Source organism: Thalassophryne amazonica, chromosome 8, assembly GCF_902500255.1.
Source record: "Thalassophryne amazonica chromosome 8, fThaAma1.1, whole genome shotgun sequence".
In the NCBI taxonomy this organism is placed as follows: Eukaryota; Metazoa; Chordata; class Actinopteri; order Batrachoidiformes; family Batrachoididae; genus Thalassophryne; species Thalassophryne amazonica.
The window spans coordinates 41,694,036-41,710,591 of NC_047110.1; the positions used below are offsets into that span (position 1 = coordinate 41,694,036).

A 16,556-nucleotide genomic window follows, 5' to 3' on the forward strand; every position below is an offset into this window, starting at 1 on the left:
TTTTTTTTTTCCCTCCAGGGCGACTGTACAGAGGTATGCACTCTCACTCTCGTAGTGTCCTCCTAGTTCCAGCAATGAGGGTGGACAGCAAAAACTGTGGATGAGTATTTAAGTGAGTGCGTTAGTCCATCTCAGCCAGCTTTGGTAAACTATAAATAAAAGCAAAACACCAAGGATGATGTGATTAGTTCATGCTGAATGTAGATGCACCAGATCAATCCCAAAAGCAACCTTGTTTTATCTGTATAAATTCCCATAGACATGTTGGTCCACCCCTTAAGCAAATGAGTGGAATTAAGCTACCAACTATTGGTGGGGTGGCATGATGCTCACTTCACACTTTCTGTATCATAAATCTTGCCAAATCTCATCACTGCACATCTAAATATGTTTTTCTACTTGTGTGTTTTTGCCTTGTTGCTAATTACAGAGACCCGGTAGCCACTAAGAAATCTGTTGCTTTTCTGTACCACCTGCACCAAATCTGACAGCAATGCATCTTTTCATGGCCTAGTCACAAATCATTGATCAATGGATTCATTTTGCGTGAAACATGCTCCACAGCACACACACAAAAAAGGATGTATAGGTGGTTTCTAACTGGGGACAAACAAGCAGGAGTATTACCAATGCACCACTGTATTATTAAGGTCAAGGGAAACACAGCTGCTAACTGACTGTCTGTCTTCATCCTATGCTTAACCTGTTAAACACAGAGAAGATCGATATAACTTATCTGCGACTCTGGTAGTTTCATCATTTCAATTGTAAAATTATGAATAATTCAGTCGGAAGAGTACCAATCAAATGATATGATCTACAAACATTGCCCATCTGATTAAGAAAAACAGCTGTTGCAGCCATGGACCAATCTTCTGGAACATCACCCACAGCTTTTCTGAAGAACGGTTTTGAAGCTCATACAGGGCACCAATGGATGCCGCCATCTTGGGAACTTGCCAAGTCCCAGCCAATCCATAAATAGGTAAAGAAGTGGAGCATGGGCACGATCAGCATGACCTGGGTGGGAGGAATGAAGTCTTAACACCCCCCCTCTTCAAATCTCAGAGTTTGATGGCCCCAAAACAACAGTGAGAATGAAAAATGTGACTGAAAAGTAAGTTGTGGTTTTGTATGCATTAGCCCTGTGAAGAACAGGCATTCTGTCCAGTATGGACGCCATTTCTCATTCAACGCATGCTGAGATCGCCTCCATCGCGCCTGCAACCTTAAAAAAAAATGCAAGCAGAAGAAAATCTATGTATGGAATAATGTTGCTGCTGTGCTTTTTAAGAGAATATGAACATTTTGTGTACACGCTCTGCTGTTGCTCTGTGTAATCCAGCATCAGACAGAATCAAATCCTCTGGAACCGCCTGATGCCTTCCTTGGTGATGCTGTAGTCGGGGAGAGCATCATGCCATGAAGTAATGCCCCCGCTCTCTGCTCCTACATTCACAGGCACTTTGCACACTGCAGCTCGGATAGCTGTGCCAAACCCAATAAAAGCTATAATGTCAAATGCATTCATGAAAAGTTGCACAGCCAGCCTGGGCACAGAAAAGGAGGTGCCCCGGCTCCAGCAAAGAGCTGTCAGTCACATGTGTCAAAGCTGTGGGTTCAGACAGCTGAGGAATCTCATGTGAAGACATGAAGGTTGGAAAGCTCAACATGACAACTTCCTGCACTGCACAGCGGAAAACACAACCAAACCACACATCTCCTCTCTCTCTCTCTCTCTCTCTCTCTCTCTCTCTCTCACCTCCGCTGCTGAGCCGGTTTGTCCTTCTTCCCTTTCGGCCTCCTCTTTCTGGCTTGGATGGCCATCACTGTCGGAGGGGAGGTGGCGTTTATCCGCCGGCAGGAGCGACATCCGAGTCCGGCCAGAGATGTCGGAGGCACAGGAGAAGAGAACAAACACACACACGGTCAGCCGGCTGGTGCTTTCAGGGCCTTCTGCTCGGATATCTACAGGCGGCATTTTAGCAGCAGAAAACAAGCAGCAGCTCCTCCTGACAGGCTGCACGACACACGCACCTTTCCTGGAGCTCATGTTTCCTCCTCTTCCCGCTTCTCCTCCTCTTCCCGCTTCTCCTCCTCTTCAGCAGGAGCAGGGAGCGCGGACAGCTCGGCGGCTGGAGCCGGTTTCTCGCTCGCTCGCTCGCTCGCTCGTACCTTTGACACGCGCGCCCCCTGTCGGCTGAAGTTGGATTCGCGCGGAGAGGATGAGAGGGACGTGGAGCGATACTTATTTTTTTAATAAATTTGATTTATTTTCGTGTCATACAGGCAGCTCACACTATTGACATTTCGTTAAACAGTAAGAAGAAACTTAAATTATTTACAGTTATGAACAAAGTGACTTTTTTTTGTTTCAAAAATGTATGTATTTTCAATATTTCAGCTAAAACTTGCTTTATCACTGACCATGGCACAGCTAACCGTCCTCAGAGGATGGCTGGCGTTTTGGATGCTGCAGTGGAACAGAGCTTTGAAACTGACTTAAAAATTTTTGGGACGTTTTTGGAATGAGATCTGTTTTGGACTTATTTTCTGCATTGTATTTTGTTTTGTTTGAACCAATTTTTTGTTATTGTTGGAATGGCTTAAGCAGTGGGTCACCCCCCTGAGTCTGGTCTGCTTGAGGTTTCTTCCTCAAAAAACACCAGAGGAAGTTGTTCCTTACCACTGTCACCTGTGTACTTGCTGAAGGGATTTGTAAGGTTAGCCCTTACCTGTATAAAGCGCCTTGAGGTGACTTTGTTATGATATAAACTGAATTGAATTGTAATTATATAAATTTATTATTTTTTTTAATTTTTTGGACACTGTCATCCCTTTAGCTATTCTAGTCACTCAGTTCTATGACTACATGTGGAAACTATCCTGTTTTAATTCTGAAATGGCTCATGTTAGACTTCTGTGACATATGTCACAAATGAGCATATCAGGGCCCAGTTTCATGAAGCAGTCTAATCTTTTGGTCTACTAAGCCTACTTAGTCGACTAAGGTTAGTTGTCCAACTTTATCCATCTAATCTCCATTTCAGTGATCTGTGAAAAGCACAGCGTGCTGTAGTGTCAAAATTATTCATTTAATGTCTTACAAATAGCCTGCCTATAATGTTTGCATTTAATTCTGTACTGAAGGCCCCATGTAACCTAGCTAAGCAGCTGCATTAATAACCACATTGTTTCTGCCTGACCTTCCCTCCTACAGCAGAAACAAACTGTGATAACATTCACTATTCAGCAAGAATATTCATGGGAAACTCAATGTTTAATTTTATTGGCAAATGTGTATGTAACCGTTTGCTGTGTCTCCGCCTTTCTCTGAATGTACTAAAGATCTCCTCAGAAATTCTGTGATCGTACACATTCAAAATCCTGCTGTTCAGACTTTTGACTATTGCATGTATCTCGAGGCCTTGAATTAAAAACCTGTTATTTTAATCTGCCAATTCTTTGACTTTTTCCACAAACAGCCTCAGACACTTTGACTTAAAATCATTTTTGCCTCCACAGTGCCAGTGGCAGACCTGCCAATTCTGGTGTTCTATGGCAAATACCAATCGAGCTCCATGGTGCCGGGCAGTGAGCACAGGGCCCACTACAGGACTTCAGGCCCTCAGGCCACCTTCATGAAGTCTGCTTCTGATTGTTTGGTCAAAGACATTTACACCAGTGATCTGCTGGAGGTCATTTTGTAGGTCTCTGACCGTGCTCATCCTGTTCCTCCTTCCACAAAGGAGCAGATACTGGTTCTGTTGATGGGTTAAAGACAGTCTACGGCCCTGTCTAGCTCTTTTATATAATTTCCTTTGGGATAAGTGAAGTTGATCTTTATCTTAGGGTGACTGCCTGACCCTAGTCAAATGCAAAACTAGTGAAAAAAAAAATCTGTCACAAAAGACGATATGGGAACAAATTTCAGTGGCTTCCACTCATAAAAACCATTCCTGTTTTGGGTGTTGTCTCATTGTTGCCCCTCTAGTCCACCTGCTGTTAATTTCATTGACACTAAAGCAGCTGAAACTGATTAACAACCCCTGCTACTTAACTGACCAGATCCCAACAGTTGAATTGACTTGATCCTATACTCTGATTAAAACATGTTCCTTTAATTTTTTGAGCAGTATAAAAAAAAGGCAAAATGTCTGCAGCTAGTATGATATTAAATGTGCTGAACGTGTTTAATGTCCAAAAAACAAACAAAACAAAACAAAAAAAATTGGCCTTTCTGCTTCCTCCATTCTTTTTCACCAAATTTCACCACCCATGGATCACTTTTTGAGTTTTAGTCTCCTCCAGTGGAGTTGGTTTGCGTGAGTGCTTGTTAGTTTGCCATAATCCGAATGCGCCTCCGTTTTTTTTCTTCCCCATCCTGGAGAGTGTTCATCTTAGTCTCCTCTGGCTGTATTCCAGAAACCGGGTGATGTGAAAACTCAGAGTAAATTAACCCTGAGATGAGGGAAAGTCTGAGTTATTCATTCCAGGAAGAGAGGTAAAATCTGAGTCAGTCACCATGGTAGCAGACTATGTGAACATAACCTGCTTGCTGTTTCCTCACACCTGTGGCAAGCCGGAGACATGGATTGTCCACTCATTCCATACACGACAGATGTCGATGCAGAATTAATTAGCAATGCTTTACTTCGCGAAAGAATCTCCCGACCAAGATTACATGTGCCATCATTCCCACATGAATATTTGTTAGAGAGGTACCGATTCTCATCAAACAGTATCATCTATCTCAATAACATTCTCCGGCCATATATTTCCAACATCACTCACCACTGATGTGTACTCATGTCAGGACAAATTATGTGCACAGTGCTACGTTTCTTTGCCAATGGCAGTTTCCTATATAAAATCTGGGATGCAGGCAACAGTGTGCAGAGCGGTTAGAAAGGTAATCCTCGCCCTCGCATTGAAACACCTTTTGCCAATCATGGTAGTGTTCCTGGGACACAAACTTGTTAGATAAATCAAAGAGGAATTCCACTGGATTGCAGATGACTGTAGAAATCATGTATTCAATCATTTTAAATCATGATATACATCCTACTGCAACCTCAGAGCGGGTTTAATCAGCACCAACCCTAAAAAATGTGGTACCCTACGCAAGCCTATCAATGGCACCCATAAATGATTCACCATGTTATTGTGGCAAGCTGCTTGAAAAAACCTAAGACCAGAGCTTTTTGTGTTTTCCACACTGTGCCACAAGGAAGTGCAATTATCTTTTCACACAACACCACAGAGACAATGGTGGAAGTCATCAAAACTGTCATTTTGCAGAACTCAAATGCTGATCTTTTTTTAAATTAGTATTTTAGAATGTTCCACTGTCTCATTTGAAATAACTTCAAAACATAGTATCAAGTGTTTTCACTAAGTGGGATAGTGCACAAGAGAACGTGTTAAAACATTTTGTTAGGGGTTTAAATTAGTTGAAGTAGCCACTGAATGAATATTTACTTTGTTTAATGGCCTACACCAATTAAAAATAATACAATTAAAATCTAATTGAGGTACAATATAGCCAAGCAAAATGTGCCTTACCTTTCTGAATGATGTTTTTATATTTCATTTTCACCTGCTTCCAGGTTCGCTTTTCCCCTGTTGGACTGCACCGAAATGGAAATCAGATTTTATTCCTATATTATTCATAGGAATAAAAGTTTGACTACCAATCTTAAATCACATGATTCCTTGTGATGTTACTGACCAACCTGCAGAGATATCTCAGAGAAACTGCTTCATGAAAGGTGTGTGTGTGTCTGTCTGTCTGTCTGTGTGTGTGTGTGTGAGAGAGAGAGAGTGAGAAAACAGAGGACTGTAAAAATATTTGACAAATTCACACATTTTTTAATTTGATGGGAAATCTCATTTGAAATGTTAAAACAGTCCTATTTCTTAAAACAACCAGACATTCATCACGAAATGCCCAGCACACAGTATTATTTTCCATGCAAAGTGCAGTAATATGTACTTGTATGGGGTGGGTATTTGGTTGAAGCCTTATGTGTTTTTGATGTAAACTGGGATATACAATGAAAAAATTGGAGATTGGCATAATATTTATTTAGAGGATGTGACAAACAGTGACCATAAAAAGTCAGTCACAGTCTCCAGCCTTCAAAACAAATGCAACCACTGGTGACCTTGAAACGGAGGTCAACGTCACCGGCCTTTGAACCCATGCGAAGTATTCCTCCAAGGCATGTACCCACCAAGTATGAAGTTTCTACGAGCAAAAAGTGCCGAGCTATGTTGTGGCAAAGGATTTGACAGTTGTGACCATTGTGACCTTGAAAAGTATGTCAAGGTCAAGGTTTCTTTTGTGGCCTTGAAGTTCTAGTCTGCAGTGGGCGGGTGACTCTGTCCACTCTCACCAAGGGCTTTGCGATCCCTCTTTGTTCACTCACTGTGCTGCTCAATGGCCGCCTCGCGTGCTGAATGAGATGGTCGTGTCTGGGGAGGCTTGGCATGATGAGAAGTCGTTTCCAAAGGAGGCAGTTTCCCTTTACTGAAAGCTTGAAACTGGTTGGACAATTTGATCTCTCGGGCTGCAAGAGGATCAAAGCATTTGGCACATCCCTTCTTGCCCTTTTGGATCACAGTCCACTCACCCGGAGGCTCCAGGGTAGAGCTCTGTGCCGGCTGCATCATTCCATCAAACTGTGAAAAAGACAAAAATCAACACTGATTTACTTTCATCTGTGTTGTCAGTTGCACTAAAACAGAGATGGAGAATTGGTGAAATTTGATGAACTTACCTCTGTTTGAGTTCTGTGAGACATTTTCTTTGATGGATGTTCAGCTTCGATTTCAATTGGTCTTGTTAATTAATAGATGGCTGACAAATACTGCACAGGTTTCCTGAAATTCACTTCTGCTGTTTCTCTGCTGGCTGCTGTGGTAACTGACACTGTGCCCCCTGTCCATATCAGAGAGGATTTGTTTCCTTTGTGCTTAATTATGTCACAAACTGTACCACACATTAATCATGCATCACACAGAAAGCCATACTCTTTATGACAGCATTAAGCAGGTCCCTTTCTGTTGGGTTGGGTGAAGGTGAAACTGTTGAGTTTGAGAATGTAACACTGTAAAACAATATACAACCCCAGTTTCAGTGAAGTCGAGACATTGTGTAAAATGTAAATAAAACAGAATACAGTGATTTGAAAATCCTCTTTAACCTATATTCAATTGAATACATCACAAAGACAAGATATTTAATGTTCAAACTGATAGACTTTGTTGTTTTTGTGCAAATATTTGTTTATTTTGAAATGGATGCCTGCAACACATTTCAAAAAAGTTGGGACGGGGCAACAAAAGACTGGGAAAGTTGATAAATGCTCAAAGAACACCTAATTGGAAACAGGAGAGTGTCATGATTGGGTATAAAAGGAGCATCCCCAAAAGGCTCAGCCATTCACAAGCAAGATGGGGTGAGGATCACCACTTTGTGAACAACTGCGTGAAAAAATAGTCCAACAGTTTAAGAACAATGTTTCTCAACGTTCAATTGCAAGGAATTTAGGGATTCCATCATCTACAGTCCATAATATAATCAGAAGATTCAGAGAATCTGGAGAATTTTCTACACATAAGCGGCAAGGCCGAAAAACCAACATTGAATGCCCGTGACCTTCGATCCCTCAGGCAGCACTGCATTAATAACCGACATCATTGTGTAAAGGATCTTACCGCGTGGGCTCTGGAACACTTCAGAAAACCATTGTCAGTTAACACAGTTCATCGTTACATCTGCAAATGCAAGCTAAAACGCTATACCATGCAAAGTGAAAGCCATACATCAACAACATCCAGAAATTGTTTTTGGAAATCACGGATGTTGTGTCCTCTGAACAAAAGAGGAAAAAGAAGATCCAGATAGTTACCAGCGTAAAGTTCAAAAGCCAGCATCTGTGATGGTATGGGGATGTGTTAGTGCCCATGACATGGGCAACTTACACATCTGTGATGGCACCATCAATGCTGAAAGGTATATCCAGGTTTTGGAGCAACACATGCTGCCATCCAAGCAACGTCTTTTTCAGGGACATCCCTGCTTATTTCAGCAAGACAATGCCAAGCCACATTCTCCGTGTGTTATTTATTTATTACATTATTTATTAATATAGCGTCCACACAAGAGCACCAATAAATTGTAGTGTAATATATTTATATGGCTCGCAGGGAACACCAAAATATATGTAGTATATTTATTTATAAAGCCTCCACACTAGATTTATAGCAAACGTAATGAATAAGTAGTTAAACTCCCAAACTGAACTAGATTGGACTAGGCCCCATATAATGAGTCACCAAAATAATTAATTTAGGGTTTATTATTATTTATTATTACTTGGGGCACCACCTATTTGAAGCATAGGTACTTTAATTTAAACATTCATTAATGTATCAGTCTCAAATTAATTAATCAATCTCAATTTAATCACTCTCTGATCTGAAGTCTGAATTTGCACGATACGGTTGACCAAGGGTTTCCTTCTGAACACAAAATGAACCACAGCAGAAATATTTACAATTTATTTACAAGTATACAAGAACTGAACAGTTTACTGGCATTTTTGTGGACAGTGATTAAATAAGTTCATTTGTGGACACAATTTTCTTACTCACTCATGAGACATTGGAAGAAAGAGAGATCAAGCTTAAAAACTTTAAGTAAATACATCTGATTGGAATTTAGTGATGAATTTTGAAGTCAATTAATTTTAAGAAATTATTAAACAAACATATGAATATGTTTAAAAATAAGCAGAATTAAAAAATATAAGAAGAGCCACTTCACACCATTAACAACAAAAAGCCCTTTTTCTGGAACCTTAACTGGGTCACTTAGCTGGTCTGTTTGAAGAGATGGTTCGGATGATCGATCTGTCCGTTCTTCCGTCGTGCTCACTTGGGTCAAAGTGGTTAACTCAGTGGTCTCCCCAGGGTGATCCCAAGGCTTGTGTCGGCTGGCTTTACCGACAGGTTAGCTGCTGGTTTGAAATCAGCTCCATCGTCAGCTTGCAGGAACCCAGAGGTAAAAGGTGTTTGTTGAAAATGGTTTCTGGTAGCTTTTAAAAAGTTTGTTAGAGCCAGATTAAAAATCTTTGTGAATTTAGGAAAAGGTTCAAACTTTAAAAGCGTTGAAAAGCAAAAGAGCCGAGAGAAAGGAGAGTCGCTTTTCTGTAAATTCGCTATTAATTTGAAAAGCTCAGCTCGGAAGTTCTCTTAAAAATTCAAAAGACTTGACACACCTTAAAGCATCACGTTAAACTTTAAGTTTGTCAAAACAAAGGATGAATGAATGAATGCCACGTGGTAGCTTAGCTTAGCTTAGCTTAGCTTAGCAATGGGGCCTTGGCCCAAAAATAAAAATTAAGCGTTAAGGAAGAGAGAGCCGAGGAAGAGCGTACAGAAGGGGCGAGGGCCAAGGAAGAGAGTGGAGAAGGGCAAGAGGGCCAAAGAAGAGAGATGAGCGAGGCTCTGTCCTAACTTCTTAAAGGGGACTTACATCATCAAACTCCGCCCATTTAGGGTGTGTAGTTTCACAACACTTTATATAGTCACAGTGCAGACACAAATGATTCAAACACATTAACTATTTTGAAATACTATTTGTTCTCAGACACTCAAATGTACATATACAGATACATATTATTAATAGACAGACACATCCTTTGGATAAACAGAATACTTCAACATCAACATATTGAAAATGCAGAAAGATCACATTTAAACAATTCAGTTGCAAGGAGCACATATCAATAGAATGGAATGAATATATGCAAAGCATTTTGTTTGAATAATCAGTACCAACAACATTAGAAGTTTTTTAGATATGAATAAAAAGAAATACTGATGCAATTCTTTTTTTTATTTTAAAAGAAAGGTTCCTTTGCTTTAAACCTCAAGATAAAAGCTGATTGTCAAGACAAATTTTTATGACCAGGTCTTGTCATGGGAGAAGGTCCTGGCAATGAGGAGAGGTTTTGTCCTGGGCTTGAAGTCATAAAATTTGGGTTCTCCTAACCTGGAGAAGCTCAGATTCTGACGCAAAGCAATTATAATGTCATGCAATTCATAATGACCGGAGTTTAACCGATAAACCAGGCAAGGCTCTTTTTGCAGAACTTTTACAGTTTTGTTTTTCTCTGCGAAGCAGTGTTGGACCATCGGGGGATGTCTCCAAGCTTATCTGAGATCACAGATGACATAGGAATTTCTCAACTGGGGGTGGAAGCACAGTCTCTGTCTCCAGTTGAAAACTCAGGTTTTTGTTGAGACAGCATTAATGTATTTATTTAATTAGGGTGAATCGAGGCCATGCGCTGATGTGTTACAACAGTGTGGCTTTGTAGTAAAAGAGTGCGGGTACCAGACTGGCCTGCCTGCAGTCCAGACCTGTTGCCCATTGAAAATGTGTGGCACATTATGAAGAGCAAAACACGACAACGGAGAACCCGGACTGTTGAACAACTGAAGTTGTACATCAAGCAAGAATGGGAAAGAATTCCACCTACAAAGCTTCAACAATTATTGTCCTCAGTTCCCAAACACTTATTGAGAAGGAAAGGTGATGTAACACAGTGGTAAACATACCACTGTCCCAGCTTTTTTGAAACATGTTGCAGGCATCCATTTCAAAATGAGCAAATATTTACACAAAAACAATAAAGTTTATCAGTTTGAACATTAAATATCTTGTCTTTGTGGTGTATTCAATTGAATATAGGTTTAAGAGGATTTTCATGTCATTGTATTGTTTTTATTTACATTTTACACAACATCCCAACGTCATTGGAATTTGGGTTGTAAAATAAGTGCATATTTCAGTGTTTTAGTACAAGGAATTGATTCTTACAAGACACCTGATTGTAATTTATCATCAATCCAGCTGGTGGCAGACACTTCTTTGGGATCCTACAGGCAACACATAAAGCAGCTTCATCTGGTTCATCAGAGTTCATCAGATATAAAAATGTTTGTCCTCCTCCTCATATGTTCTTTTAACTACAAGTTAAAAGATGTTAAAACACAGCAATAAAGACACAGGTTCTAGATAAATCTATGTGCAACAGCAGCTCATTCTGACATTTCAATTAATATTTAATTGCTTCGAACACCTTGAACACATAATTATTTGGCAGTGATGTGACTTTAGCACTGAAAAATGGTGAGTGAAATTCACTTTAAAAATGCTTGGTAACAGTTATTTCACAATTCTCAGGAATCTAAGAGGGTTTTTTGTTGTTTTTGCGAGGAAATGTATGTATGTATGTATGTATGTATACGAGGTCTATTAGAAAAGTATCCGACCTTATTATTTTTTTCAAAAACCATATGGATTTGAATCACGTGTGATTACATCAGACATGCTTGAACCCTCGTGGGCATGCGAGAGTTTTTTCATGCATGTCGGTTACGTCATTCGCCTGTGGGCAGTCTTTGAGTGAGGAGTGGCCCACCCTCTCGTCGTTTTTTTCATTGTTTAGGAATGGCTCAGAGACTGCTGCTTTGTTTGATCAAAATTTTTTCAAAACTGTAAGGCACAACTGAGTGGACAGCATTTGATAAATTCAGCTGGTTTTCGGTAAAAATTTTAACGGCTGATGAGAGATTTTGGTCTGGTAGTGTCGCCGTAAGGATGGCCCACGGCGCCTGATGGTGATCTGCGCTTTGAGGCGGCAGCGTCTCGCCGTTTCAAGTTGAAAACTTCCACATTTCAGGCTCTGTTGATCCAGGAAGTCGTCAGAGAACAGAGAACTTTCAGAAGAAGTCGGCATGAGGAGTTTATTCGGACATTCCATTGTTAACGGACATTTTGTAATGAAAGAACGTGCGGGCAGAGTTGCATGTCTGGCCGGACCCGACCGCGGGGGGTCGCGACAGGAAAAACACCTCCGTTGGAAACCTTAACGGGCAAGTTTGAACATGCCCAAGCTGTTAAACAATTTCTCAGTTACTCACTTGTTGAAAGCCATCAAAAGCCGCCTGAATTTTACAAATGGTTTTCAACACGGAGGTGTTTTTCCTGTCGCGGTGCACACAGATTTGCCGAGTCGTCACGGAAACGACTCGGCGAATTTGCGCGCATGTCTTTCATTAAAAAATGTCCTTAAACAGTGGAATGTCCACATAAAGTCCTCATGCCGGCCTCTTCTGAATCTTCTCTGTTCTCTCACGACGTCCTGGGTGAATTAAGCCTTAAATTAGGATGTTTTGAGGTCGACGACGGCGCCTGGAAATGCTGCACGATGTCCTGCTCCGTGGGAAGTCCTTACACCGACAGAAACACCCCATAATCTCTCATCAGCCGTTAAACTTTTCACCGAAAACCAGCTTAATTTCTCGAATAGTGTCCACTCGGATATTCCTCACAGGTCCAGAAAAAATTTTGATAAAGCAACGCGTGCCGTCTCGAGCAGCGTGTGAAACAAAGGAATTCAGCCGAGAGGGCGGGACCACATCTCACTCAAGGTGTTGGGAAAGTGTAGTGACACGGACCCACAACAGGGGGCGTAAATGAACGGACAATGGAAGGAGTCAAATTATAACACTTTACTGTTGTGAATGACACAACCAAACACAGCACATTACAGAATGTGCAAAAGTCAATCAATAAGGTGTCGTGTGGGCAGGCTCGACGATAGGAGACGCCCGTCTGGAAACGAACCGGAACCACACGATTTCCACTGCCACCGAACCCGAGGAATACTGGAGCCGCCAAGTCCCGAAGTCCCCAGGTGGCCACCGTCAGGGCGTGTCGGATCTGGTACTGCTGGCAGAAAGCAAAGACAGTTAAGGGTGGGTGTGTGAACACCCAGTAACAATCCTGGTGGGAATTCCACCTCCACCTCTCACTCAATAAGTTGCAGCGATCCCTCAGAGGAAAAAGAGTGCCGTCTTGCACAGCCTCCACAAAAAGGACCGGTACTCCTGCAAACACTCACAATAAACTGTTTACAAAATACCACAAAAAGGCTGAGGATATTACCTCTGGTAGAAGATGATATCTCGGCAGTGTGGTGGAGGTGTCTTCCTGCTTTTATTCCAGATGTGGATTGGATGATTAGTGACAGCTGTCACGGATGATGGGTGACAGCTGTCACCACGGCTTGTTCCTGAGGCGGCAGCGCCCTCTCGTGCCTGAAGCCCGCACTTCAGGCAGGGCGCCCTCTGGTGGTGGGCCAGCAGTACCTCCTCTTCTGGCGGCCCACACAACAGGACCCCCCCCTCAACGGGCGCCTCCTGGTGCCCGACCAGGCTTGTCCGGGTGGCGACGATAGAAATCGGCCAGGAGGGCCGGGTCCAGGATGAAGCTCCTCTTCACCCAGGAGCGTTCTTCGGGTCCATACCCCTCCCAGTCCACCAAATACTGAAAGCCCCGGCCCATTCGACGGACGTCCAAGAGCCGGCGAACTGTCCAAGCCGGCTCCCCGTCGATAATACGGGCAGGAGGTGGCGCCGGACCGGGTGCACAGAGGGGTGAGGTGTGATGCGGCTTGATTCTGGAGACATGGAAAAAAGGATGGATCCGCAGTGAGGCCGGGGGTTGGAGCCTCAATGCGGTAGGACTGAGAACCTTGAGGATGGAAAAGGGTCCAATGAAGCGGTCTTTCAGTTTAGGAGACTCGACCTGTAGTGGAATGTCCTTGGTGGAAAGCTATACCTCCTCCCCGGGCTGGTATGCGGGGGCCGGGGACCATCGACGGTCTGCATGGGCTTTAGCCCTCGTCCGGGCCCTCAACAAGGCCGAACGGGCGGTGCGCCACACCCGACGGCATCTCCGCAGGTGGGCCTGGACCGAGGGCACACCGAACTCTCCCTCCACCAAAGGAAACAAAGGGGGTTGGTACCCCAGACACACCTCGAACGGGGAGAGGCCGGTGGCAGAGGACACTTGGCTGTTATGAGCGTACTCGATCCAGGCCAGATGTTCACTCCAAGCCGTCGGGTGTGCGGAGGTCGTGCACCTAAGGGCCTGCTCCAACTCCTGGTTGGCCCGTTCGACCTGTCCGTTAGTCTGTGGGTGATACCCAGACGAGAGGCCTACGGTGGCCCCCAGTTCCCGGCAGAAACTTCTCCACACCTGCGAGGAGAACTGGGGACCGCGATCCGAAACGATGTCTGTTGGTATCCCATGCAGCCGGACGACATGGTGGACCAGGAGATCCGCCGTCTCCTGGGCCGACGGGAGCTTCGGGAGGGCCACGAAGTGGGCCGCCTTGGAGAATCGGTCCACTATCGTGAGAATGGTGGTGTGTCCCCGGGACGGCGGGAGGCCCATGACAAAATCCAGACCGATGTGGGACCAGGGGCGATGAGGCACAGGAAGTGGCTGTAGGAGTCCCTGTGCCTTCTGGTGGTCCGCCTTGCCCCTGGCGCAGGTGGTGCAGGCCTGGATGTACTCCCGGACATCAGTCTCCAGGGACGCCCACCAGAAGCGCTGCCAGACCACTGCCACGGTCCTACGCACCCCTGGGTGGCAGGAGAGCTTGGACCCGTGACAGAAGTCCAGAACGGCAGCTCTGGCCTCTGGTGGGACGTACAATCTGTCTTTCGGTCCTGTTCCGGGATCCGGGCTCCGTGCCAGGGCCTCCCGGATGGTCTTCTCCACGTCCCAGGTTAGGGTAGCCACGATAGTGGACTCCAGTAGAATGGGTTCCGGTGGATCCGACAGCTCGGTCTTGACTTCCCGTTCATGCACCCGGGACAGGGCATCCGATCGTTGGTTCTTGGTCCCGGGGCGGTAGGTGATTCGGAAGTCAAAACGGCCGAAAAACAGTGACCAGCGGGCTTGCCTGGGGTTCAGTCGCTTGGCGGTCCTGATATACTCCAGGTTCCGGTGGTCCGTGAAAACCGTGAAAGGCACTGACGCTCCCTCCAGCAGGTGTCTCCACTCCTCAAGAGCCTCTTTCACCGCAAGGAGCTCTCGATTGCCCACGTCATAGTTCCGCTCTGCTGGGGTCAACCTGCGGGAAAAAATAGGCACACGGGTGAAGAACCTTATCGGTCTCTCCGCTCTGGGATAGCACGGCTCCTATCCCTGAGTCAGAGGCGTCCACTTTAACCACAAACTGGCGACTAGGATCGGGCTGCACCAAGACCGGTGCAGTCGAGAACCAGCGTTTCAACTCCCTAAACGCGGCTTCGCACCGATCCGACCAGGTGAAGGGAACGTTTGGTGAGGTCAGGGCCGTCAGGGGGCTAACTACCTGACTATACCCCTTAATAAACCTCCTGTAAAAATTTGCAAAGCCGAGGAACTGTTGCAGCTTCCTACGGCTCGTAGGTTGGGGCCAGTCTCTCACCGCTGCGACCTTGGCCGGATCCGGGGCGACGGAGTTGGAGGAGATGATAAACCCCAGGAAGGACAAAGAAGTGCGGTGAAACTCACACTTCTCGTCCTTCACAAACAGCCGGTTCTCCAACAACCGCTGCAGGACCTGACGTACATGCCGTACATGGGTCTCAGGGTCCGGAGAAAAGATGAGTATATCATCCAGGTATACGAAGACGAATCGGTGCAGGAAGTCCCGCAAGAAGTCATTAACCAAAGCTTGGAACGTCGCGGGGGCGTTAGTGAGGCCGAACGGCATGACCAGGTACTCAAAATGACCTAACGGGGTGTTGAATGCCGTCTTCCATTCGTCTCCCTTCCGGATCCGAACTAGGTGGTATGCGTTCCTAAGATCCAACTTTGTGAAGATTTTGGCTCCATGCAGGGGGGTGAACACCGAATCTAACAAAGGCAACGGGTATCCTCTTCTGCCGGCCCACACAACACAAGGCCTGCCCACAAGGAAATGACGTCACCGACACGTGTGAAAAAACTCATGCATGCGCACGAGGGTTCAAGCATGATTGGTGTAATCGCACGTCATTCAAATCCATATAGTTAAAAAAAAATAAAAGGGTTTATTATCTAATAGACCACGGGCCATATATATATATATATATATATATATATATATATATATATATATATATATATATATATATATATATATATGGCCCGGCGCCACAGAGAAACACCTCCGTGTTGATAACCATTCGTAAAATTCAGGCGGCTTTCGATGGTTTTCAGTCGAGTGAGTATCCGAGAAATTGTTTAACAGCTGGGCATGTTCAAACTTGTCCCGTAAGGCTTCCAACGGAGGTGTTTCTCTGTGGCACCGGGCCATGAGCGGCTGGGTGCCGACGCGCGGATCCGTCTGCACGTCTTTCATTACAAAATCTCCTTTAACAGTGGAATGTTCAGATAAACTGCTGATCCCGACCTCTTCTGAAACTTCTCTGTTCTCTCACGACGTCCTGGGTCAACAGAGGCTTAAATTTGGAAGTTTTCTGTTGTGTGTTGGGGGTTTGGCTGGATGTTTTTGTGTTGTTTTCTTTTCCTTGCTCTCCAGATGGTATGCAAACTGGTTTTTGTTTGTGGAGAAGGTGCTGGCAGAAGAGTCCTTCACCCTCATCAACATTATTGGCTGCACCTGTGGATGATGCTCACGTGCAGACTTAAAGAC

At 44.4% G+C, this 16,556-nt stretch overlaps 1 protein-coding gene across 4 annotated transcripts in view; it reads right to left on the reverse strand.

Moving 5' to 3' along the window:
• Positions 1–2,201, reverse strand: part of srpk2 (SRSF protein kinase 2) — a 261,158-nt gene extending 258,957 nt beyond the window's left edge. For all 4 annotated transcript variants that reach the window (XM_034176049.1, XM_034176048.1, XM_034176052.1 and 1 more), the window contains exons 1-2: positions 2,038–2,201; positions 1,763–1,829 (exon numbers count right to left, since the gene is read on the reverse strand). In XM_034176049.1, the coding sequence (XP_034031940.1) occupies positions 1,763–1,829; positions 2,038–2,053 (83 nt within the window). In that variant the 5' untranslated portion in view covers positions 2,054–2,201. The remainder of the gene's footprint in view (positions 1–1,762; positions 1,830–2,037) is intronic.
• Between the last annotated feature and the right edge of the window lie 14,355 nt (positions 2,202–16,556).